The following is a 27577-nucleotide window of genomic DNA, read 5'->3' as shown; positions in this document are numbered from 1 at the left end:
GGCAGCGATCGCTGTTGTTATTGCGCCGCATTATGTTATTGGCGGAATAATTTACGTTTGAATGGTATTTAATGGGCCGGTAATTGTGGCATTTCCGACGTATGTGGCAGCAGATGAACGAGAGAGTAAGAGTCTAAGTCGGTGCTTTGCATAAGGGGAATAAATATACGTTTCAACCGAAGCGACTTGAGCTAAATTGTTAAAATGCAACAGGAGAACAACAGAGTTTTGTTGGTGTTTAACAAAACACTAGGCCAGGTAACCAGGATGCACGCGCATCGTCTTGTGTCGTGTCTGTCATTGACGGCGTTGTCCTGCGATGCAGTTGTCGTGTTGTGCAATTATGTCCTCATTCAGTCAAAGTTCCCGCCCCTGGAGTCTAAAGTTCTGTCTGAGAAGTTATCTCCAGTGGCCTTCATTTCCCCGACACATGAATATCAGCTCAGACATCTTCACTGCTTAATTTACCGACTGTCTCGCTGAAGAGAGGCTCGGACATTTTAAACAGGAGTTGTCACTGTGTTTAACAAACTTTACTAACAATCCTTTTGCTCTCCGACCATGTACGTCTGTGCGTCTGTCTCTCGTCTGTCCCCCCTCTCTTCCTCTCTCTCTCTCTCTCTCTTCTTTGTTTCCTTGTTTCCTGGTCCGTTCTCTCTGTCTGTCCGTGTTTCTTTTGTCTCTGACCCACGCCACGCTGTTCCTCCCAGCGGGGCAGTGGATAAGGGTGGGCAGGGCGGTGCGGGACCCTCTCTGGGGCCCAGCGACAGCGGGGGCGCGTGCTCTGCGACTGGGGAGGGGCCCAGTCGCAGTGACAGCGTACGCAGCATGGTGACGGGCGGCAGCAAGGCTGGGCGCTGGCAGACCATCCAGAGCCACATGCATGCCGGAGGTCTGCGGTTTGGCAAGTGAGTGACGCATGGTGATGGAGGGGAGGGGGCACGCATGGGGGTGTGGGGCGGGGCAACAGTGGGCACAACACAGCAGCATGGTGTGGATATCAAAAGACGGGTGCGAGTTTGAAGAAGCATCATGAATGGTACTCGTGTACGGTAGATGATTAGGGTCACAGAGGAAAATAATATTTGGGTTCTGACTTTATTCTCAGAATTTTGACTTTAAACTCAGAATTACTGACTTTAAACTCAGAATTACTGACTTTATTCTCAGAATTCTGACTTTAACTTTAAACTCAGAATTACTGACTTTATTCTCAGAATTCTGACTTTAAACTCAGAACTATGGGTACCCTGTAAAGACCAATTTGGCGAGAGAGTCCCTTTCCATGCAGGTGGGAGAAACACAGGGTGGCAGAAGATGTCCATCGGCGATTTTTTGTCAGAAGTCAGAATTCTGAGAATAAAGTCAGTAATTCTAAATTTAAAGTCAGTAATTCTAAATTTAAAGTCAGAATTCTGAGAATAAAGTCAGTAATTCTAAATTTAAAGTCAGTAATTCTGAGTTTAAAGTCAGAATTCTGAGTTTAAAGTCAGAAATTCTGAGTTTAAAGTCAGAATTCTGAGATTAAAGTCAGAATTCTGAGAATAAAGTCAGAATGCTGAGAATAAAGTCAGAATTCTGAGTTTAAAGTCAGTAATTCTGAGTTTAAAGTCAGAATTCTGAGAATAAAGTCAGTTTAAAGTCAGAATGCTGAGTTTAAAGTCAATTATTCTGAGTTTAAAGTCAGAATTCTGAGAATAAAGTCAGAATTCTGAGAATAAAGTCAGAATTCTGAGAATAAAGTCAGAATTCTGAGTTTAAAGTCAGTAATTCTGAGTTTAAAGTCAGAATTCTGAGAATTAAGTCAGTTTAAAGTCAGAATGCTGAGTTTAAAGTCAATTATTCTGAGTTTAAAGTCAGAATTCTGAGAATAAAGTCAGAATTCTGAGAATAAAGTCAGAATTCTGAGTTTAAAGTCAGTAATTCTGAGAATTAAGTCAGAACTCAAATATTTTTTCCTATTTTTTCTAATCCTCTTCCGTACGCATGTACTGTCAAACCCAGATGAAGCTATATTTGCTGCCAGCTGTTTGGCAGGGTGTCCCTGTGATGCACGAGTAACCCTTAAAGTCTCTCCACTATAAAGAACTCTCTCGCCAACAAATAGCATTTACAGTACGATGTAAACGTTTGTTGTGGGCCTTGCACATGCAAAATTGTGACTTTATGTCTGTGCAGCTCTGTAATCTTTCTAATTTTGAACAGAATAGTGTGAGTTAAAGCCATAGTGCTGTTTTAAATGCTGCACAAGAGTAAAGTGAGACAGCTGCGAGCAGTTGCTATGGCTGAATCAAGTTTTCTGGACGCAGTCTGGACAAGTAACATTATGTTAAAAGTCCGATGTACCACAGATAACTCACCAAAGTATTGTAGGAACAAAAATGGAATGTCTTGCACAACTGAAGGAGAAGTGAGAGAGAGAGAGACAGCTCAGAAGTTCACAGGGGGCGATAGAAATTCTGCACTGGAGCTTTTCCACTACATTTCAATTATTTATTGAATTTTTACTTGTACTTTATTAAGTATTTATTTTCTTTTTGTGATTAGAGGGATGAGAAGCTGTCAAATGCATTTCATTGTATCGACTACACTGTGACAATAAACTAAACTAAAGAAGATTTCTGATATTTTAATACTGCATATACTTCCTGGATGTATTCTAATAAAGAGATGGAGAAATAATAATATGTGGTAATTTCACCAGTGCATTGGAAAACTAATGGTGGCCCATGACTTACGTCAGCACAGTCACAGTGAATTCACACAGTCATAATGTTCCTATACAAGTGCCAATTTTCCGCAGTCGAGCAGTTTGAAGAATTTCAAAAGAAGCAGCTGTTCATAAAGGAAGATTTTCCGGAAACAGCTTGTTTATTCATCCACGTTTTAAACCGGGATCAAGCTGTTGCATAAACAGCAGGAGAGCAGTTTTATCAGAACATTGATTCATAAAAAAACAAACAAACCTTTCCTGCAAAATGGTTGAATGCAGTGTAATTTGACTTCGAAAAAACTAAAGTGTAAAGAGAGATTAAATAATAACAATAAGACAAAGAGAGGTGTGACTTTGAAAAAAGTCACACCACGCGTTCTGAGGGTTCACAGTTAATGTCACTCCGCCATTCATTCTCTATTTGCCAATTTTGTATTCGTGAAACTTCGTCCTTGTTGAAATAGAACACAAAATATCGTTTTTAGTATTTAAAATACAAATGGAATCAATGCCACTTGATTGAACTGTCGATATTAAAAACTGCTTCCTCAAATAATGGAATAATGGGTTTTATGATGGTGCAGTACATGACCTTTCAACTCCATGACCTGTGAGGATTTCAGTATAGGATATCTGGATATCTTAAATCGAATTTGACTGTTATTCTTCACTTCTGTCACTTCTTTTCTTGCCCCTTTTAACTCAAATCTGGCTGAATATCCATTTCTCCTCTGGAATTGGTTTCTATTTTAGGCCATTTTCCTTCCCCCTCTCTCTCTCCCATCCCCCTTTTCTCTGTGACTCCTGACTATTTGATCTTTTTTTTTTTTCCTTAATTATGCAATCATTCAAGGTTTACAGTCATTTTAATTGACTTTCAGGCAAGAAGAAAATTAGAAAAAAGCCCGATATGAGAGTAATCTGAAACGGTGTATGAAGGGAGCTCATGTTCAGGGTATAGTGTGAATAGCTGGTGCCGCACGATAGATACAGTCACAGAACAGATGTACAGTATCAGACAGCACCGGTCAATTCAATTTAGAACCCTTTTTTTTTTTAGTTCAGCCAATTTTATGACACTGGACAATTTATTAGCACACAGACCGGCTCCCAGACGTCCAGTCTAATTCCACCATGAATCATGAGCTTCAAATGTATTGAATTTTTCATTAAGTCAGTTACATTTTATATAGCTGTCTGTATGTGTAAATGAAGATTTGATCACTTTTTTATTGACATTGTTGGAAGAATCTCAAACACTCGCTGTGACACTGTGACTCAGTGACATTAAAGGACAACATTTGTAAGGTTTACGTAGCCCAGGCACATCTGAGGTGGAATTCACATCTACTTCCTCTTTGCATTGATTTTGTATGTAATCCTATTTTAGATTAAATTCAGAATTCTGAGATTTTGAAAAGTCAGAATTCTGAGATTAAAGGAAAAAATCTGAATTCTAAATTAAAATAACATGTCAGAATTCTGAGATTAAAGGAAAAAATCTGAATTCTAAAATAAAATAAAATATCAGAATTCTGAGATTGAAGTCAGAATTCTGAGATTGAATTCAGAAATCAGTCTTTTGTCTCAGAATTTTGAGTTTAATCTCAGATTTCATGCTGTTTTTTTCTCTCTTTCAATATTTTTGTGTGGCCCTAATACTCCTCCATAAGAATGCATTCTAGGTAAACTTTGAAGAATTTTTATTTGGAACAGTGTAGATGGGGGACCCACAAGGTGACTTCATTCAGTTGTGCTCCTGTTTGTGAGTTTAGGGGCCAATTCCCTGGTCTTTGTACCACCCGTAGACTGTTTCAGCAGCAGAACATGACGAAAATGAGTACGGTCAAATAGTTTTTGAGGTATTAGTCGCTTGTAAAATGAGGTGTGACTGTAAATGCAACGCAACCTTTAACATCTTTGGATTTTTATGAACAGGGTTTTTTTTATCTTTGACTTTTAATCAAAGAAGCTGATATTGTATTTCCACTGGGAGCCTCAATCCAGGCCCAATCGCTTCGGAATGTTTATGCAGGAAGTGAAGGAGACTTTAACCTCTGGAAACTTTAATCTGCGCAACAGAAAACAGCAATATAGCAATTCACAGTCGAATATTATACACAAGTAAACATTCACTTAAAGGCCTGTCTTCGAGAAGGACTCCAGTGGCCTGTAATTTAATGGTTTATGAAACCGGAGATGTAAATGAGCTCTTTCCTGTATTTACTAGATCCAGCTTCCATTTCTGTGCTGTTCACTGGGGTTTGTCTCCCGGCTCCCCAGCAGAGTCAGAGCCGAGTTAACGCTGAAGAGCGCGTCCAACACACCACGACCCGGGTCCAGGCTGTAAATCCTCCCTCGCAGCATTAGCTCCCGACAGAACCGCTCAGCACAAGCTTACAGTCATCAGGCAGAGCGGTGATTGAGGGGAGGATAAGGGGTGAAGCACTATTACATGATTGTAAGAGTAGCAGACCGGTAATTAGGGAGCAGACTTAAGGAACAGTGATTCGAGGGGGTGTGGAGGTAGATTGATGGGAGAGCAGAGGGTGAGGAAAAGATGAATGGACGGAGGAGATAGAGAGCAGTTCAGCTCCGAGGCACAGAGGTAAAAGGGAAGAGTGGGAAAAAAAAAGCAGGCGCGTACGGGACCCAGGAGACACACGGGTGGAAGCAAAAGACAACGAAGCAAAAACAGGTAGAGGCTGGTAATTAGGGAGAGATGTGAGGTACACAAAGTGTTTAAATACAGGCTCAGGTTAAGTGATAGTTATACTCTGAACTTTAATCCACAGCAGAGGCTTTATTTGTAGGCTACACCAGTTGGGAGGAGAATAAATGAGTGTTTACACACTGCTGCATGTCTGCCCATCCGTACACAAGTCTGAAAAATTCTACACTAACAGATGAATAATAATCGTCGCTGTTCTTTTTTCTTCTTCCCCTTTTTCTTATTGATCTTCTTCGTTGTTGATTCTGTTTCCTTTGAACATTCTCTGCAAACAGACGTTTCACTCATTTGCACTTTGTTTTTGACTTAATATCAACATAATCATGTGTTACTAAATACTTTTCCTGCCTCTAAGTCATTTAAAAGTCGCTTGTGAGCTCTACTGGTGGACTCCCACATACGCGGCGCTTTAAACACTTGACTGTGGGCAGACCTGACACTTGCTGTTAGCTGTCAGAGGTGAGCAGAGCAGCATAAAGTCAGCTGTGCCCACGGTCCAATGCACTTTGTGTTGGAATATTTGCATATCTGCATATTTGATTGGCCAAAAAGTTGACATTTGCGTTCAGTTGACGCTCTCACCGCGTATGTGCGAGTCCAGCGTATCACCAATGTGTCTACCATGTTGTAACCGTCTCCTCCCTTGGTGCCCCCATGTGTCTGCTCAGTTTCGGGGACGCTTCCCTGTCATCTGCCTCCACCCTTGAGCACATCCCGTCCTCGGCCGTGGCTCGCCCTCGGCCCCTGGTCCGGCAACAGAGTCTCCAACAGCCCCTCACTCACCAGCCCCCCCCGGGTCCCAACGACCCCCCGGTTACGTCGCAGAGCCTGGGCCAGCTTCACACGGGCCCAGGCGCGGGAGGTCACCGTGGGGGCCCGCGGGGGGTCCGGGGGAGTCCGGCTGGAGCCTCCCGGTACAGAGGAGCAGGGACTGGCCGATCAAGGTCGAATCCGGGCAGCTGGGATCACATGATGGAGCAGATCCGCCACAGAGGGCTGGACGTCAAGTCATTCTTGTGAGTGTCATTAAGTTTTATTCTCTGTAAAATGATCTTTCAGGAAAAATGAATAGAAGACACTGTTGATGATAAAACTGCTGCTTTTATCATCAGTGATGCAATGTGCACCATGGACGTTATTATTGGACACGGCACTGATAGCTCTCCATTAATAAATCATAGGCAGCAGACATTAGACATTTTTTACCAAGTTTTTACCATAACTGAAATAATCACATTTTTGTCCGAGAACGGGACGGTGAGGAAACTGCACAAATCTCATCTGTTTAACATATGACTGCTGCTCAGTGATAAATTAAGATTAGCTTAACATAATCTATCCTTGAATTACCGTTCATGCTGAAAATGAAAAGTTGGACACTCTGCAATGAACAATATAACCATATTTTTGTCTTTGTTGTGGCCATTACCGGAAACCCCTATGAAGCAGTTTTTTTAAATTACAGTCACATGTGGCATAACTATACATTTATAGTAAACACAGCCACTTCTTATAAAAGTAATGCAACTCTTAGCCAGTAACTACCTGTTATTTTTGACGATCTCATGATTTTTGTATGTTAAAGATATTAGCTTTACTTACTTCCTTCATTGTTCCGTGCTGCACCTTGATTGGACGGTGCCATAGGGATTACGTGCACACTTTTAAATGTATTTTTTAAATGTTTGAGTTCGTTGAAAGGATTCTAGTATACTGTATGTTCAAAGGTGTTTTTTGATTATGTCATGTCAGCTCCAGGGTTATCAACCTTAACTTCAACCTCAATTTCATTGATATCCAAAAGGAAATTTGATCAACAAAAACATTAAAAAAAGACAACAAATGTACAGATCACACTAAACCAGACACTGAAAAGCATTAAAAACAACATAGTAAATAAGTAAATAGTCAATTTATTCAAAAAATATAATAAACTGGAGATATACAAAAAATGTACTGTACTTTCTGCTGCAAAGAGTCTCTCAGTGAAAACCACAAGAAAAGACATAGTTTGATGACATCTGAATGCAGTGTGGGATCATGGGAATTGTCTTCACCACCGCTGTTCAAAATCTATCAAAGCAACTCAAGGGGGTTTTAGCTTGGAAGTGTTAGCAGAGAGGAAACGTTCATTACCTTAAATGGAAACACAGATTTCTATGGATTTACAGGGTGTTGGCAAATCTAAGTCCAACTACTCAACAAAATCGAGAACATTAGTCATGTTGCTTTTACTGTGAGAACAATTAGAGTCGTAAAAAACCTCGCTTCAAAAGAAGTAGTTACCAAGGTCACTCGAGCTGTTTCCAGATCCATTCATGACCGAGCAGGACGACAGATTGTTTGAGGGACAAAGCACAGAGAGAGCTCTCCTCCTCCTCCTCCACTTGACTTGAACGATAGATTACAGATTATGTGCTCTACAAAGCAGCAGCTGCACGTAAACGCCCCCTCCGCGGCCGTGAGCGCCGACACTCGCACATATCCTCCTCTCACACATCTGTACGCCTCTGCACTTTTTTTTTTTGTTTGTTTGTTTTGCATGTCTTCCCTTTAACAGTGTCTCCAAGCCAGTGACCCTTTGGAATTGTCAGTGGAAATAAAGCTGTGTACATACAGTATACGTAGGGAGGTTGCATCCCCCATTGTCAACTGTCCTCATGAATCTCAGCAGACCAAACGTGCCAGTTGTTGACCCTGGAGGGGGGAAACTGGGCAGTGGGAATATTATGCGTTTGCTATCAGTGGGCTATGACCAACCTAATGCATCACCTTCCACTTGTGTTCAGCGTGTCACTGTAGCAAGCGAGGCACTAGCGTCTCAGATAAATAGAGCTGGCATTATGTTGTGATTTTCAGAGCATTCCACTTCCAGTGTGCATGTCTTTTACGGTCGTATGCACATCTGTTCATGTTATTGATGATTGCCATGCTGGTAATACAAATCCCTAATGGGCGGCTGTTTCTGGAGGACTAATATGTTCTTCTTCTTGTTGATGTTGCTTAAGGCGGTAATGCACTCCGGAGAAATGCAGGCAGGCTGGGAGGATGAATCAGAAGCGTGAGATGAGGGGGAAGATCGGGAAGACTAGGGAGACACAAAAATATTGTACCTTAAAAAAGATTTTGAGTCTTTAACCCTTTTTATCCATTATATACTTCGGGGAGCTGTGTACCAGAGGTCGACTGACAGTGGATTTTAAAATGCAGATAGAATAAAAACAGCCTGAAGCATGAAAATGCTGAGAGATGATCAATCAGCCAAGGGTGGAAAAAAAGAAAAATGACAGTCAATGTCATGATAATCCAAGAATATATACATTGGACTGCAGAAATGATGAAATTTGCAATGTTCCTTGAATGCATTAGCTGTAGGTAGTTCGTGCACTGCATGTGTGTTTGTAGAAATAAAGAATGCACCTCTATAGCTCACATGTTCTTGATATTTTCTATATATAATCATGAATCGTGAACTGTTTTTGTCATTAATCATCGGGTGAAAAATCCCATTTTGTGCACAGCAAACGTGGCCCTTCATTGAACAGTTATAGCCAGTGACCTATCATTTGTGCATGGTGTGCTAAGAGCCAGTAGCATGTCTGTGGAGCGTCCATGCAGAGCGGTGATCTGTGTCTCCACATGACGGGTGGAGGCGGCACATCCCTCGGCTGCTGATGCCAATATGTTGCGAGATGTCTTTTCGGAGCTGATGAATGGGCTAAAACCTTGAATCAGTCGACTTCTAATGTCTACAATCATTCATTTGTAATCATCATCATCACAAGATTTCATTTTTCTCATTTTGAAAGATACTTGATTACGGTTTCATGTTGTCAGCTATTAACCTTCCCTGTTTTTCCATTAGAAGCCAGCTTCTTTCAGTCTTTGCCTCATCAAAGTGGCATTCAAAACAAGGCGTTATAAAAACTAGAGAATTGACCTTGATCTCTTTGTGTCATAAAATGCTAGATAAAGAACGTACATAAAGGATGTCCTTGGATCGGCACAGAAAAGGAAAGAAGAGTTTCGTGCCTGCATGTGGCTTGTTTTATTGTAACTGTGAATTACAAGGTTAGTCGTGGGCAAATGTTTATTTGTTAAGGTCACTGCTTGGCTTCTCAAATTTATGGCGCATCATTCTTTAGTGGGAAGTCATTTAAATGACTCCAGGCATGTTAGGGAGGGAGAATAACCGCTGTAAATCAATGAGATGTTTTTTGGTAAAGCCACTTCAATTTTAATTTTTTTAATGGTCTTGTTTTTTTCTTTTTTCTCTGCATGTCATTTCACTTAGTGTTACTTTTATCTCTTCTATAATAGCCCAAACTCTTCTTATAGACTCTTCTTTCGTTGTATTTTTCTGTGAAACTGATAGCAGGTGATGATAAAGCCATGGCAACAGTGTTTCTCTACTTTTCTCCCTGTGATATTCATTGTATTCAAAATATCTAATAACCACTGTATCTGGAGTGGATTAAAAACCTTCCTGAGGATGGATTCTTGCTCACACTGTTCAATGTTGCATTATTGAATCTCATATATTTGAACACAGAAGTGTAAGCAAAAACATTGTATGGATGTTTTTAATAAATGCTCATGAATTATAGGCTCAGTGATGATGAATATCACATTTTATCCACTGTAGTGAAGACTTTTTTAAATAGACACCAAGTCCATAGGTACTTCAGATGAGATCAATACATCAGGTCAGTGTTAAAGGGCCCCAGCGGGGACATAATATAATGTGACACTGTTGAAACTACACATGCTACACATAATGAAATTCGATGTTACAAGTCCAGTGTGTAAGTATTGATGACATCTAATGGTGCGACTGCAGAATGTAGGTTGTTTGTTTGCTTAGTAAAGCCCCGTTTCCACCTGTGGTCCCAGCTCGCTTTGGCTCACCACGGCTCGGCACGGTTTAATTTGGTTTTCCACTACAAAATAGTGCCTACACAGCCATGACTCAAACACGTGACTAGTGACTTGTAAAGCAGACGTTTTCAGTGTAACTGAATCATTAGAATCAGTTAAATAAAGTATTTGTTCAGTGCTTCCTCCCAGAACCAGAGCATAGACTCAGTCTGACCCTGAAATACAGCGGCAGGATTTGTGATGCCGCCGCCAGTCTCCATCACGATCAGATTTTAGACACTTCCCTGGTAAATGTTGGTGATTAGCCCACGTTTTTAGGATTGTTTAGTAGTTTTAACTGATCTACAATTCGGCATTGTTCAGCTTGATTTTTTCAGCTTCCTGTGACGGCACTCTGACGACATCACGCGTAGTGTCACCTCTAAAAAAAGTACTACGCTGGTGGAAACGCAACTTAAACGTACTGTGCCGTGTCGTGGCGAGTGGACGCGCCATTATTCTAGGTTGGTTTGCTCGTTCAGGCTGCTCTCGAAACAAAGCAACACAACATGGCCGCCGCTGTAAAGCAAGGCCCTTGCCTAAAGTCATTTTACAAATTGTATGTTAAAGCGATTCTTCCAATAAACCCTCCAAAAAAGTGAAACACTGGACCTTTAAACATTGCACCATCAGGTCATTTTGATGCCATAACTTGAACAATTGGAACAGACAGTAAAACTCTATGGTTTCGAGGTGTTAGTTTATAGTTTATATGCTGTTTGGAACAGAACTGAAAAAAACTGGGACACAAAATAGCAAGTAATGTATGCAGTAACAGCGTGTATTCTTAATTCACCCCATAGCACAGTGGTGTTGGTTGAGATAACACTGCAATGTCAAGTTTGGACTGAATATTTGTTCAAATTAAATAGTGTCCTCACAACAGTCTACTACCTCTCTCCCTCTGTCTTTGTTCATGAACTGAATGTGTGCTGTGTTGTTGTCTGTGTGTGTGTGTGTGTGTGTGTGCTCCTCTACCTCCACTTGTCTACATACCTGTGTGGTCTTTGTGTGTTGTTTTGTTTGTCCATGTGTCCAGTGAGGGGAAGATGGTTGTTTTGTCTCTAGCTATCGGGCTGGCCGAACAGGATGACTTTGCCAACCTCCCAGATCTGCAGGAGGCCCCAGCGAGCAAAGAGAATGAAACCACACCTGAAAAGAGGTAACAAAAGAAAGAGAGAAGAGGATGAGTTATGAGTTAGTCAGACTCTCTGTTACTTACCACTCTATTTATAGATCATAGTTTAGGCTCTCCATCGACAGAGTTCTTCAATACAGCGTGATGTCCACTGTAAATGATGGACCTATTTAGGAAAAAATAGATGACAAAACATGGCATTTATTTGATCATGGGCTCTACGTGATTGACAGTTAATTCAGTGGACGAGCTCTGAATTAGAGCCGCCGCCTCCTCCTCTCCTCTGAATGTGATTGTATCCGGTTTTGAGGAAACCGGCACTGGCTAAAAATCCTAAAACACGAGGCTTCACAACAGAAGAACGTCGTCATACTTTCATCGTACCGTAACCCAGCTGTTAAAAATGCATCTTAATCAGCTGATGTGAACACAGACGATACTGAGTGCAACTTAAACAACACATTTTCCCTCCTATGATATTTGTGTTTAGTAATGTGTTTGCGATTAATCGACTGTTTGCTTAAGGGGAAAACTGTCCTCTTTCAGGGCCACACGGTGGTGTCGTGGTTAGCACTCTCGCCTTGCAGCGAGAAGACCCGGGTTCGAGTCCGATGTAGTTGAGATTGGAGGATAAAGCGGTAGATGATGATGATGACTGTCCTCTTTCACACATACGGAGGCAACGCTCACGTGTTATTGTAATCGGATATTTAGCTTTATAGCAAGAGTTTAGATGTAAGGGTTTTTGGGATGTGTTCATACTGCAGGAACATTTTTATCTTCAAATAAGAACTTTTCAAACCCATCTGCGTGCATGAAGGTGCATCATTTAGCTCTCGAGACAGTGCTGATACACTATATGTTCTGTGCTGTAGTCACACTTGGCATTTATGTGCATTTAACCGTCTCGTATTCCCATCGCCGCTTGTTTGTCGCGTTCAGAGTGATGCAAAATGACAATTAGGGATCGATTATGAGCAGCCGGGGAGTTCAGACGGCGCTGCATCTGTACAAATCTCGTTTCAATCGCGTTCCAAAACACATGTGAATGTGCTTTGAGTCCGATGTATTTTATTCATTCAGTTGAAAAAGGCCTTAGAATACTGATGTCAAGACACAAAATGCACCCCCACGATCACCTACATGCTTTCTGCCCACGACCAGAAGTAAAATCATGGTGAAAATGTTCCATCTTATTAGAAACAAAAGACAAATCATTTATTTAATTACGTTAACTCCCCCACACATCTTTAAATGTGTAATCTTTATGTTATTAATTTTTATGCAGCATTGTGTTTTCCGCTCATTTTTTCCCCCCTATTTCATATTTTGGTTCCTCTTCTCTCACTGTGTTGTGCTCCCGTCGTCTTCTCCGCCCATACCTTGTGTAAGTCAGCTTAATTGTCCGCAGTTCTTCTCCGCGTCTTTGATCTTTGAGTCCTAGGGAACGCGGGGGGGGAAGGGGCACCCCCATTATTCAGAAGTGAGCTTCCTCACATGAAACACTCATCTAAAAATATGCCAACCTCTCATCTACGCCAGTTGCTCTCACGGCAGCTTCCTGACGACGAACACGATCTCGTAGACGGCGAACAAACGTCCTCAAACTGTCTGAGGGAGGATAAAGTTTGTAACCCACAAATCTTGATTTATAAATCCCAGCGTAATCCCTCCCCGCATTGTTGCCGCTTTTTGCATTTATTCGAACATCTTTCCTCCAAACCTCTCTGCAAACGCATCCGAGTGTGCTTCTCTAACTAGGTCATCTGTGAGTTTGTGCTTGATGGGGAAAAAGAGCTCTCTCTGAGAAAAAGGAACGTGAGAAATGTATCTTCTTCTTCTTTTTTGTGGATAAGTGGAACAATTCCGATCATATTTATGCGTTCGGAATCTAAACATGTTCAAAGGTCAGTCGTGGGATGACGACCGGTTTACCGCTGTCGTCTGCTCTCCCTCTGTCAAGCACCTAACTCTGATCACAGCCAGTCAGCGAGCCTTTATCTGGAGGGGTCGCGTGGGCTAAGTCTAGTGTCCTTCCTCACCTAATAACAGCGCTCCATCATCATCTCTGTCCATCACTCTCGTCTCTCTGTCTGTGTTGTTACCCAGTAAGCTCATTGTGTCTCTCTGTCTGCTGCCGCTGCTCCTGGCTGTTTTCAAGCAGCCCGGCATGACTAAGAACAATAGAAGAGGATGATCCCGGCAAGAATATACAGTATGTGACAAGACAAGACACTGTCACACAGTAAAACAGACACACACACACAGACACAGAGTGGGGAACCTTTGCTCTCAGCTTTCTAGAGAAATCTGCTGCGAGATAAAAATAGAACCCTCCGTAGAGATTTCAGATTCTCTTGTTTTATTAATGACATCAAATTCAGCTCGGAGCACAAATATTCACAAAGACGACAATCTGATTAACAAAAAAAAAAGGGAAATAATAGGATAAAACCAAAGGCTGTGTGTGTGTGTGCTTTATGTGGGTCAGATCTGTATTTGCTCAGTCAATTCCTCTATATATGGACAGTAAATAAACAAACCATACATATTCACATAGTATCTTTAATTTAAGCTCTAATTTAACTGTGATTGGCCACTTCGGGGCAGTGGAACAAGCTCCAAACATGTTTTTTAGCAGTGTTAGCGTTTATTTCATTCCGCGTTTGGACAAAAGTCCAATTTAGACTTTTCTTTTTTGTTGTGTTTTTGCCCAGAAGCTCCGAGTGCTAATATTTCTTCACTAATTACTCCACTCTACCCTCTTCACATGACTTTCCCGGTCCGACGTGTGGTTTTAAGCCACTTTGTTGGATTTGAGCAGTCTTTTTAGCAGTCTTTTTTAGCTCTGACAGTGTTCATCATATTCACTCGGGATTGACTCAATGTGAACTTTCATTGTGCATCACAATCATCTCAGAGCAATAGAGCGCTTATATCCTCCGTTTTCATGCATGACGAAAATGTTTGATTTGTGTACTCGTGCTGAATATGAAAGTATATGGAATTAGATTTGGTTCAATATTTTTCAAACAGCACTTTTCACGACGCAAACGACACGTTTTAAGAAGCAAAAAAGATTGATTTAATCATTCCGAAATATTTTATTTTATTGTTTGAAAATACAATAAATGTTCTTTGCGGTGTGTTTTTTTGTTTTTGTTTGTGGGCAGGCCTTAGGAAGCTGTCTGCTGATTGGCTACTGAGTTTGACTACTAAAGACTTCTGGTCCTTTGAGCTGGCAGCTTCCGATATGATTTGCTTCTTAAAAAGTGTTGTTTGAAAATATTGACACTAATCTATATTAAATAATAGTATTAGGTACAAATGCCATTTAATAAAGTGTCAGCATTGACACCCTGTGTGGTCTTCTGCTGCTGATGTATGTATGCTTTTGTTCTAACCTGTAGTTATTTGAGTTAATTGTCTTTCTGCCATTTGAGAGTCGGTTTCTGAGATATTCAGACCATAACGTCAACATTCAAGGGCACTTAAAACTCTCAGCGCGTACCTTTTTTTTTTAAATAAACAAATGTCTGGTACATTAAAAGTGTCGTCAAGTGAGTTCACGCGGTGCTGATTGAGTCTAACTCTGTGTTTCTCAAGTGTTAAGATCACCTGGCAACATTCCCGTGCTGCACACAGGAAGTGATTTGTTCTGTGTCGAGACACACAGACGCAGGGTGGTCCTTTCTTCTGCGTTCTGATGCTTGGGTTTGAACTTCAGCAGCTTGTTGAACAGGTGCATCTAATATAGACGCTTGTCAGAGCTCTGCAGCTTTGTCCCCATCTATTTTTACCACTTGTCACTTATGTGAAACAGTTTTATTCATAACACCTGCTTCTTTATTTCTTCCTTTTTTTTTACATGCACTAAGAAAAGGGAACCTCCAGTGAAATCAAAAGTGAATTTGTGAATTTTGGTGATAAATTGTAACTCAAGCTGTCTGTTATTGAGATCTATTCAAACACCAGTGTTGTGATCATTGATTATATTATCGTCGGTGGACACGTTTTTCACTCCGCGTTAAGTGAAAGATCCGTTAAGCGCTTAATGCGAGACAGTGCTTTTTATGTAAGCCTGGGCCAGTGTGGTCGTCTGGCCGATGCCCTGTGGACGACTGGACATAATCACCCACCTGCAGATCGCTGTGATAAAGCTCTGAAGCCGTTTTTGTCTTTTTATTATCTGGCAAAGCTGTTGTTGTGCGGCAGAGCTGCATCTTCATGAGCTCGGAGAGTCGACGCAACGGGAAAACAAACACGAGCGTGTGTTTGGAAAAGCTTTATCATAAAGAACAGTTTCTGAAATATCAAAGTGCACAAACAGACTCTCAGTGATGGGATGTTTGCCGCGAGTCGAGTGTGGATCACTGTGAATATATATCAGTTTGCACATTTTGGTTTGTTGATCGGCCTGTTTTTTTTTTGTTTTTTTTTCACACAGTATCAGGATGTTCTGGTTCCTCTTCGGCGTAACAAGCGGTGTTGACCACTTACAACCTCAAAATGAGCATTAAGTGAGGGTAAAATCAGTCAGAGTGTGAAGTGAGCCATAAACACCTGCTCACAGACCTTCTGTCCATGTCTCTACTCCCTATCCTTACGCATGGGGTTCTTTTTTCCACTCATGTGCAGTTGATTTAAATGCAAACACTGCATTCTTCTATCATTTTTCATAAAATGAAATTACTGGCATCACTAGCTCCATTTACACTTCACACAGCTTTACTGTTTTATTTATTTACACTCACTGTAAAAAAACAATAATCCCAAATGTGAATCTAGACGACGACCATAACCTGCATCCCCAGCCAAATCGGTTGTTTACCGCTGAAGTTAAGACAGACAGACGTAACCAAAAACACAACTTCCTTGTTGATTTCTCCTCCTGGTGAATGGAATCTGTCATTGCTTGTAACAAATGAATCCCCACGTCTGCCAGTGTTGTGTTTGCAGCTTGGTTTGCTGCCCCCGAGCTGTCAGAAATGGAAGAATATTGCCTCATCCTATACAGTATGTTTTTTCTATGGATGTGGATAGAAGTGTTGACTCACAGCAAGAGGTTTGTAGTTGTGGTCAAAATCAGGGATTCAAACACTGGCTTTAATGAATTGTCTGAACCTGATCTCCAGCTTCCATATGCAGATTGGGATTTTGGGCCACGGTAGCTCAGTGGTAGAGCGAGTCTTTGGGCCTGTGGCCAAGTGGAAAGGGAACTTGGCTTGTAACTGGAGGGTCGCTGGTCCAAGTCCCTACTCAGTGTGGCAGCCCACTGCTCCTAATTCTAGGATGGGTCAAATGCAGGTAAAATAAAATATAAGCTTTAGATTTCTTTGGTTGCTGGTTCAAGTCCCGGCTCAGCTAGTCCATGGAATTAGATTTGTGTCAATATTTTCAAACAACACTTTTCACAAAGCAAAGCAACACTTTAGCGAACAAAAATGTAAAAGGACAAATTGCAAATAAAATATTGAGTTAATCATTCAAAAATATTGTATTTTATTTGTTTGTAAATCCACTTTTTGTTTGCAATGATCGGACGTTTGCGTTTGCGCTCCAAACTGTTTGTTTGTGATTCTGACCATGGGCGGGCCTTAGGATGCTGCCTTCTGATTGGCTACTGAGTTTTGGAGGGACAGCTCAATGGACCAGATGTAGTCACGCTGTCTGTCTTAATTGTAAATATCTAACGTTTGTCAGATTACAAACGTTAGATAAAATAAGTCAAATAAAATCCAATATTTTTGAATGATTAAATCCATATTTTATTTGCAATATGTGTATTTTTATTTTGTGTTATTTCGTGAAAAGTCTGTTGAAAATAATGACACAAATCTAATTCCATGCTAGTCTACATGCACGGTCGCGTGACAATGGTTATGAAAGGTGAGTGATAAAAAATGCACTGCACACGGAGGCGCTGTATGAACGTGTGAGTGAATGAGTGAATGGCAGAAAGCAGCTTTGAGTGGTCATCAAGACTAGAAAAGCGCTGTATAAATTCAAACCATTTACCCTTTAATAATAATAATTTCCATTTATACAGCGCCCTTCAAAAAACCCAAGGATGCTTTACAGTACAAGAAGAGCGTACGATTGAACTGTGGTTATCAGGCTGGATCTAAAAGATGGGTTTCGGGGAGTTTTTTTGAAGCTGTCCAGAGTTGGGGGGGCTGCGTGCAGATCGGATGGGAGAGAGTGCTGAAAGCAGAGATGGATGTGAGGGATTTTGAGTAGACTCATGGCTGAGGACCGGAGGTCTGACAGGTACTGACGAGCCTGTGCGTTGACTGATTTTTAGGTGAGGAGAAGGATTTTGTCGGTGATGCGTGACTTGACCGGGAGCCAGTGGAGGTGGATGAGAGTGGGGGCGATGTGCCTGGAACAGGTGTGAACTCCTGCTGTGGAGTTCATAATGTATTGGAGCCTGAAATCCCAAACAGGACTCCATTGCAGTTGTCCAGACGGGTGGTAACGAAGGCTCGGATGAGAGTTTCTGCTGCATCGATGGCCGATAAGAGACTCTGAATTGCCTGTATATGTGGTCGTGGCCTACCATATTGTGAATATGTATCCTTTCATTTAACCGGGTAATGCCTCAATGAGATTAGAAATGCCAAGAAGGCAGCATGACAAATTTCATCTGTAACTTTCTGTAAAAGAAATAAAACACAATATTGAGTCAAAATCTATTGAAAGAAAATGTGGCCCAGTATTTAGAACAATCCCTTTGTCCAGAGTCTCTCACTCAGCTGTTATTGGCTCTAGTGTTGCTCTAACCGTGACCCTCAAACACGGATGATGGATGGATATTTCTTCTCAGTCTATGAACACGAGGTGTTATTATATATTTATATACGCGAGGTCGAACACATGGCGTTCGATTTGTTGCTGTCATGCACAACGAAACACAACGCTTGTCTAAATCTGTGGTCTGTGTGGCCTCAATGGGAATCAAACTTCCAATCTTGGCTGCGATAACTTCATACTGCAATCGCTTAGTCGCACAATGCCAGACTGTACCGTTTTAATCAAGCAGGAAGTTGTCGCCACCCGTTATCAGCTGGCATATCCGACTCTTTCAACTGTGTGCTCGAGCCAGCAATCACAGCGAGTCAAGTCTCCTAATGACTCTCTAGGCTGGGCCACTGGTCCCCATGGCAGCCTCTGAGGCCAACAGTGGTCTCGCAGGAAAGATGATTGGAGGGAAAAAGCAATGTAGGTCAGCACAAACGAGGCATCTTTCTGAAAAAACCTGTCAGATCTAAGTCTGCAGCTCATTTACCATTTGCTCCTTGTGGCTACGAGCAGGGAGCTGATGTAAGAGGGCCCATGAAAGGACAGCGAGCGGGACGTCGCGAGAATGGTGACAGTGAGAAGCAGGAGAAAAGAAACAGTCGTGTTCTCGTTTAAATAAAAAGTCATTAGACACATTTTAGACACTTTTATTTCCACATTTGAAATGGACACGACCTCTGTTTACTCCCCTTAATACCTTTCAATAGTCGCAATTCCAATTCTAAACATCATAGTGCGTGAGCTGCTGTGCACAGAACGTTTCCAAAGCAAGTAAACAAGGACTTTACACTGCGTTCATGCACATACATGTACATAACTGTCTATTTTTTACAAGCATTGAGCCTTTTTGGATCATTTTAAGGTAGTGATAGTGGAAATATTATCACATGATGAGAGAAGGTGACAAGGCAACAATCATGGACTGCAAAAATTCCATGATCCAACATGTAAGAAAGACAGGGAGAGAGTAAGCTAACCGTCTTCGAGACATTTTTGAGATGGGTAGTGAGGCTCTTTAGGTTTGATATCGTTCTGCATTTCAGAGCCACTGCTGCTCTGCTTGCTCAGTCGGCAGCTCGGCTGTCGACGTGCAATGAGCTGCATTATTGGGTGGGCGTCGCAACAGAACAAAACGCCAAACCAAAACAAGAGAGTTAATGGCCTGCAAATTGAAATTTAATTTGTGAACACACTGTTATGGACTATTGTTGTCAGTCAAGCTGGTATTTCAGTCTGTTTTTGTTTTGTTATCTGATGACACATGGTCATTTTATGATTTAATGGCGTGCATTTCTTACCTACGGCCCCTTTGATGCACAGGGCTTGATTTATAAACCTCCAGAACGAGGCAGAGGAAGTCTATTCAAAGAACACGGAGCCAGTCGAACCATGTGGACGGCTCCATTAGTTGTATTAGGCTGCGCGTTGAAAGGGGTGGTGGCTGAGTGATTTGTCCCTGTTGGTGAGGAGCGCTGAGTGGGCTGACACTGGAGCCTGAGCCTCATCCATCATGGGACATGGGACCTATATTGTGTTTCATGGTCTCCTTGGGGGCGAGTGTATGATCAGCAATACTCAGATATACTATGTTTATGGAAACACTTCCTTCTCAGGCCCTGATGGTAGCTCTCATTCCTCATGTTCTCACCCGTCCATCCACTTTTCCTCCCACACCCTCTGCTTCCCACTCCTCTCCCCACCCCTTCATCACTTTACTCTGTGGCCCCTCTGTGGTCTCTGTAAGATGTCATCCTTCATTATCTCCCTCCCTCTGTCATCTGTTGCAATTTCTGCCGTGCTTTATTTAATTGCACGATTTTCTGACTGTGCCCCGCTTTCCCCACCGTTGTCTCTCGCTTACTTTTTTCCCTATTTTGAACTCCACCGTCTCCTGATTCAGCCTTTTCCCGGGGGTGTTGACTGGCACTGTGACAGGGTGATGTCATGGAAAGGCTCCTCTGTTTGTGTCGATGACTGTCAGCTCTGTCAGACGCTGATAAATCTGCTTCATTTCTAAAGGAATGTGATTTCCCTGTGGAAATAATACTATATATCATGTGTTTACGCGACACAACCATCGGCCTTCTGTTACGTCCCAGTATCATCTTTTAAAAGTACTGGCCGTGGATGTTGGATATTAAAAGTTTATATACACCCAGTCGTGGTTCCATTTCTAGCTTTATTAATCCACATAAATGATAAAGAATTTAATCATAGTTCATACTATTTTCCCACATGAGGCTAGATGTAAAAATGTGATGAATCTTTATCATTTTATTACTTATGTCAAAATGATTGTTTTGACTTCTTGAGGAAGATAAGTGAAAATGATAAGAGAGTAAAATATTAACCTTGATTCCATTTTTCAAACAAACCCTTTGAACTTCTCTTCTAAGAAGTGTCGCAGTTTTAAACCACACGTAATGTCAAATAACAAGACAAACAATAAAGGCTTAGTAGCTGTCTAAGCCACACTTAAACAAAGAAATTATTATGACTAGTCAATGAAAAGTTTGAAAATATAAACATGTTAATCATAAAATCTAAGCTCAGTGTTGACCTGAGATCTGACATTCTGCAAACTCTTCAGTGAGGATGTTTTCTTTTGGCAAACTCACCCAGTGTAGAAAGTGAAATATTTGTAATTATAAATTATTTTTTAGTTGACTAATTCAATTTTCTCTTTTGAAAAAGTTTTTTTGATTCAGCAATGTTTATTAGTTGTAGATCCGTGTCAAAAACACACCCATTCTTCCATTCCTGGTCATTTACTTTGGAAAAAGCAAGTCAAATCCTAAAAGAATCCCTTACCAAGAACCCTGATGACACAAAAACAATTAATAATAATACCAGCAATGCGAGTATAATAGAAAAACATAAAATAAAACATGACATGAGGGGAAATAAACTTTTTCGTGGCCACAATTTAGTTTAAAAAGGTAAAACATGCGCACCAAATACACATTTGTAGCCACTAATTAGTATTTCATGCACACAAATTAATTTATTGTGGCCACGAAATAGTATTAAATGCACACTAATTGATATTTCTATTTAATTATTAATTATTTCATATTATTATATTCCCTCATGTCATGCCTGGGGCTATGTAGAAATGAACTACTTTGACCCTCATGTAGAGGATAAAGTTGTAGAAGATGGGTGGATGGACATGGACATATGGACATATACCTATTTTACTATAATACTATAAGAAATTAGTATTTCGTGCCCACGTTTTACCCATTACGTGGAAACAAATAAGTATTTCGTGGCCACAAGTTTGTATTTCGTGCCCACGTTTTTACCGTTATTTTCTAACAGTGTTTCGTAGAAATTAATTAGTATTTCATGGCCACAAATCCTTTTTGTCTGGGGCTCCACATATTTCTATTTTCCAACAGACAGTGCACTGTAACATGTAACGCTATAAGTGTAACGTCTGTGCATTTCCCCCTGCGATCTGATGACCTGCTTTGGCCAATAACACAAATAACGGCTTTCATTTCAGTCCCAGATTGAGGCCACAGGGTCAAAGGTCAGATTGGGCTGATCATCCTCTAGGGACATTTCGCTTCACCTCCAGGAGAAGTGCTTGTCTCAGTGTGAGTGTGTGCTCATTTGTTGTGTTTTATAGATTTACTTATAACTCATGTTCTTTAAGGCTGTTTATTAAAGAGTGAAAACATAAGGTAACAAAAGCCTCTTTCACACTAAAATGAATGGGTAAACCTGGGATTTTTAAACCACGGGTGAACCTGCTAAACAAAGATTTAGCACCATTCCCTGCTTTTCTCTGTCTGTTTGTGAGCAGCGCAAGTCAAAAAATCAAGGACTGATTTTGATTAAATTTTCTGCAGACTGTTAACCTCGCGAGTTGTGGAAGTGCCTTGACACTGTGGGGAGCTGAGCGGCCTTGGGTGAAGTTTTGCACTCTAGTTTATTTATTGCATTTTCAAAACAGCCGTTTTCAACACGAGGTGGTGTTTTGTAATTTCTGGCTTTATTTTGTTGGTAGATTGGAGAATTGATAGAAGTCAAAGAGTGTGTTTCAAAGACTTTCTAAATGTTTGGTCCTTTTGCCCTCGGGGCTTTCTGCTATTTCCAGCAGATGACCCTCTCTGCAGAGCTTCCTCAGTTTCTTTTCTGCCCACTTTTGAAGTTGCCATGGCTACTGCAACCCTGTTCAAAATACATGATGGTAGTAACTACAACCTTAAGTGGGAGCACACATTGCAGTCGTCATGGTTACAACAACCTCTAAAGTATGAATTATGTAACGAGTGTTGTGCTTCAGACAAGATAGTCACCAGCAGGAAGGAATGAGGCAACTCCGGGCTTCAGATATCTCTCTCTTTTCGGTTTATTCCAAACTTTTTCAAATTTTACAATAAATAAAAAGAAAGAATAAAGTGAATGGAAAAAGAATAAATCCTCTTTCTTTAGTATCTGCAACATCATTTTCTCAAAGCTTATTTCAGGGTGTTTTGTGTCAGGTATTTCTGATGTTGTGGGGACCTACATCTCTTTATACAATCATATTATGGGGATTTGTCTTCCTTAAAGGGACAAAAAGCAAGTCCAAGCTGTATGTGTATGTTCTTGTTTTGGTGTATTTGCGAGGACCAAAAAACGTAGGCAGGACAGAAAACACACGCAAATCTCAAAACACACGCAGGATAGAAAACGCACATGCAAATCCCAAAACACACGCAGCACAGAAAACACACGCAAATCCCAAAACACACACAGGACAGAAAACGCACACGCAAATCGCAAAACACACGCAGGACAGAAAACACACGCAAATCCCAAAACACACGCAGGACAGAAAAGGCACATGCAAATCCCAAAACACACGCAGCACAGAAAACACACGCAAATCCCAAAACACACGCAGGACAGAAAGCACACGCATATAACGGAAGTGGGTCTGTGGGAGCGCTCGTCCAGATCTACCACCAGTGTGTGTGTGTGTTGTCTGTCCTGCGTGTGTTTTGGGATTTGTGTGTGTTTTTGAATCTGCAGTGTTTGTGAATATGCAGCTTGTTTCTCATCCTGAATGTGTTTGGGTCATTGCAGTTGTCTTCCATATGGGCACAAAAAGCAAGTCCCCATAAAGTAAATCCTTACATATTAAGGTGAAGACATGTATGGACTCTGAGTGTGTACAGTCTATTCTTGTATCGGTATATTTGTGAGGACCAAAAAACTTAGAAACCCCAGGGAGTGAGGACATTTTGTCTGGTCCTCATATTCTGTCAAAAGGGCTTTTTGATGGTTAAGACCTGGTTTTAGGGTTAGAATTTAGAATGTGTGTGTATTCCAGGTATTACTCATGTTGCGGGGACCTAAATCTGTTTACACAGTCGCATTATGGGGACTTGTCTTCCTTACAGGGACAAAAAGCAGGTCCCCTTGGCTTTACGGTTAAGATGATGTTAGGTTTAGGGTGAAGGCTGGTAGTAGTTGTTAAGGTTACATGTAAGTCAATGTAACGTCCTCTGAAAGACACAGAAACCAGACTGCGTGTGCTTCACGGTGAATAGATATGTATATTTACACGCTTGAACAAACACACCTCACGACCACATACGATTGCTCCGCGCGCCGCTGGCCGTTACCGTTTTAAGAGTCATGATTGGAGGACACTCCAATCTTTATTTGCCTGTCTTGTCACTTCAGGTTAATCCTCATTGACTGTGACACGCAGCCCCCGCAACTGCACTTGACTAAAGGGGAAACAGGGTTTTCATATCAGAGTGTTATTGTGCGGATTTGTCTCTATCACATGTGTCTGTTTCCCCAACACGAATTCAGAAATGAGGCTGCACGCTGTGTGGTGGCATGACTGTGTTTGATTATAAGAGAATATCATGTTCCTCAATCTTCATCTCGGCATATGACAGCGCTGAAGATTTGATTTTGGGGAGCACGCTCAATGACAGAGAGACAAATTAAACAAGGTTAAATAAGATTGGGAAATTGTTGTTTATGTTTAAAACAGCTGCTTGAAGTAACTAAGTTATAATGACTTCACTTGTACAGATGACCCGTGGGCCTTTCTGTGCGTGGGTTTTGTCCAGGTTTCTCCAGTTTCCAGAGGTTAACTGAACACTGTAAATCGCCCATAGGTGTGAGTGTGTGGGTGAATGGTTGTCCGTCTCTATATGTCGGTGTTGTGATGGACTGGCAACCTGTCCCCGGGTGTAACCTGCCTTTAGCTCTGTGTCAGCTGTGATTGGCACCAGCAGCCCTGTGTGGAGGATAAAGCAGTGGCAGAGACCTGAATGAATAATAGTCATTTTCCCATTGAACAATTTGGCTTATTCTTATTTTTTGGTATTACTTTCAATCGGTTAATTTCAGAAACGAGCGAATAGTAATGTCTTTTTTAAGATTGGTGAATTAGGCCATGAACTGAAAGTGAATTGCTTCCCATTGCCGTTATAAAACCCAATGTCCACGTTTTCTACCTTTTTATGTGTGTTTTTGATTTGATAGAAAGGACAGATTAACAAGATCTGCTCCAGTTCTTTCATTGTACAAATGTTTTATTTTACTCATTTTTACGAGTGCGTCTTACAACCGGGTTCTATCCTGCTTTAAATTCATACAGATGTGACAAAGCGGGCCGTCTTGCTGGTTGGCACAGTGTTTCATTAGTCTGGAGTAGACGGAGCAGTGGATATATTTAGTCTGGGGGACACATGCATAATATATGCAGGCCTCCATCAACTAAAATAGTTTTATGTGTTAGGTTATTGCACACGGCTGAGATGATTCATAGCCAAATAATCACAGTAGCATCGTAGAATGAAATTAGGATCACGCTTGTACTGTAATGGAGAAAATGGCTTGCCGTGTTAAGTAAAGATTTCTGTTTTACTTTGGCTGTGTAGCTGAGATTATATATGTGTTTTTTTTCTTCTTTTTTTGTAAATTAAAGGAATACTTCACTGATTTGCATTTAGCCTTGCTTTACTAGAAAAAGTGTAGTAGTATTTTTGAAAAATAGTGCTTCCCAACCTCAGTTTCCCAAAAAAATAATGAAGATATTTCTCAATTCAGGGGAAACTGAGTTTGGGAAGCCTATTTTTTCAAAAAATACTACCCCTATACTAGTACTACAAAGCTAAATGCAAATCGTTGAAGTATTCCTTTAAAGTTGCTGCTGTAGTGCCACAAAATCTACCTGCGAGATGAAACACTAATCTGGATCCCAATGCTGCTTTACTTCCAACCCTGAGCGTGATAAAATTCAAATATTTCTGTGTTATCAAGGGAGATATTACATATATGTGTATATATGTATGTATATGTATTTATATATGTATATATACACATACAAATACACATATATATGTATATGTATACGTGTGTGTGTATATATGTTTATAATTGACAGACGTGGAGTGTGTGTGTGTTTTTTTTTACTATGTGTAACATGTGATAACAGAGTTTGGGTTTTAGCAAATCTTCCTTTGTCAGGGTGATTGACTTTTTTCAGAATGGAAATTGGAGATTACGAAACACATCTCCCAGCTGTCATAAGCAGTCAATCTAATCTGCTTCTTTCCCTCGATAACGCACAGAAAACATATATTGAATTTTATCACGCTCAAGGTTGGAAGTAGAGCTGCACTGGGATCCAGATTAGTGTTTCATCTCGCAGGTTGATTTTGTGGCACTACAGCAGCGACCTCCGTTTGGAGATTTCATTTACAAAAACTCTTTTTTAAAATGGGGGTTGTTGAGGAAGTATTCGGACGTATTAAAGCAACTGACTTCACATATATAATCCCAGCTGCACACTACTTTCAGAGTCACTTTGGGAGGAGGAGTTTGATTCAGCGACAGCTCATTGACTCCTGCTAATGTCACAGCCAAACTGATCATATTTAATCAGTTTAATATAAAATAATTGAGAGATTACTTCTGGATGCAGTGCATAGCCTGGGGTTACTTTCACACTAAATTGTGGGCCAATATAGAACACAAAGATTTGTATCAAACAGTAATAATTAAAGTAATATTTCAGAAATAAATTGAATACATACAAAACCGATGGCTACATAAACCTTGTAAATGTTGTGTCACTATTATTAGTTTAGTTTTTAGGATAATATTCTCATTAAACTGTATAAATACAGTCAATTTCACACATATGTTAAGTGAATATAAGCTGGAATACTGCGGGTAAAGAAGTGGCTAAAACAATGCACTGCAGTGCAGGTGGAAGCTGCGTCATTAGCACAGCACGACAGCCAGGTGTTATGTAATTACTTTAAGGTAACACATTGTGTCTCACTGTGTTAGGGCGCCCTTAATAGTACGTGTAATTTGATATTTTTAACCCACCGTGCAAACCTAATTTCCCTATAACAGCAGATACGTGAAGAAGTAAACCGCGTTTGTCGATCCTCTTCCACAGAAACCATTACATGTTGCATTCAGTCTGCAGATCACAGGGACGAGACAGAGAGTGACAAATCAATTCTTTTCTCTTCCACACCATATCCTTTTCTCCACCTTTCTGCATTTTCCTTGGTCACTCTTGCTCGACCTCTGCTTGTCTCTTTGCTCCACAAACCCTGTCCATCTCTCGCCGCTCCTCCTCCACCTCCAGCCTCCTCTTTCTTCTTCACATCTGACTCCTCACCCAAACCAAATCTGATTTTATTCCTGGGCTTTTATCCCGACTATGTCCCCACTCTACTGGATTTCTCCCAGCTAAAGCTTTTGTGTGTGTTATTGTGTGTTATTGTGTGTTATAGTGTGCGCGTGTGTGTGCGGCGATGCCTCAGTCTGGTGTTCCTTTGAGTCAGTAACCTCACTTTGTTCATTCTATTAATCCTCCTCGTCTTAACAAAGACAAATACTCCCCTTCACTTTCTCTCGTCTCTGTGCACAGATGGGTTTTCAAATTTATCTTTCCTTCTCGGATCATCGTTCTCACAATACCATCTCCTAATCTCACTCCTGCTTTTGTGTTTTACAGCTCACCTGTTCACTCACGTATTATTTCTGTCTTCTTGACTCTGGCTCGCACTGTATCTCTCTCACAGCGATAAGTGCTCATTAGTCTTATTAGTCAATCCACCTAGACTGCTATTAGGTCCATGTCTACCATGTTATATAATCAAGTATACCAGGTATAGTCTTATTTATTTCTAATGGACTTGTAGCTTTGTGTAAATGTGGTTTGGTTTTGCCTGCATTCTGGTCACAGACAGTTGCAGGAGGTACGAAGTTTTTGCATCCTTCCCTCTTCGCA

General features: G+C 41.0%; 1 protein-coding gene across 1 annotated transcript in view; it reads left to right on the top strand.

Moving 5' to 3' along the window:
• The window catches only part of syt7b (synaptotagmin VIIb), a 103763-nt gene that overhangs the window by 65074 nt on the left and 11112 nt on the right, over positions 1–27577 (top strand). Inside the window, exons 5-7 of the mRNA XM_044030344.1 lie at positions 711–908; positions 6113–6460; positions 11401–11523. Of these exons, the coding sequence (XP_043886279.1) occupies positions 711–908; positions 6113–6460; positions 11401–11523 (669 nt within the window). The remainder of the gene's footprint in view (positions 1–710; positions 909–6112; positions 6461–11400; positions 11524–27577) is intronic.

The sequence above is a fragment of the Solea senegalensis genome, linkage group LG7, assembly GCF_019176455.1.
Source record: "Solea senegalensis isolate Sse05_10M linkage group LG7, IFAPA_SoseM_1, whole genome shotgun sequence".
Lineage (NCBI taxonomy): Eukaryota > Metazoa > Chordata > Actinopteri > Pleuronectiformes > Soleidae > Solea > Solea senegalensis.
Note: the sequence above shows the minus strand (reverse complement) of the source record. Positions and strands in the feature narration are given on the sequence as shown.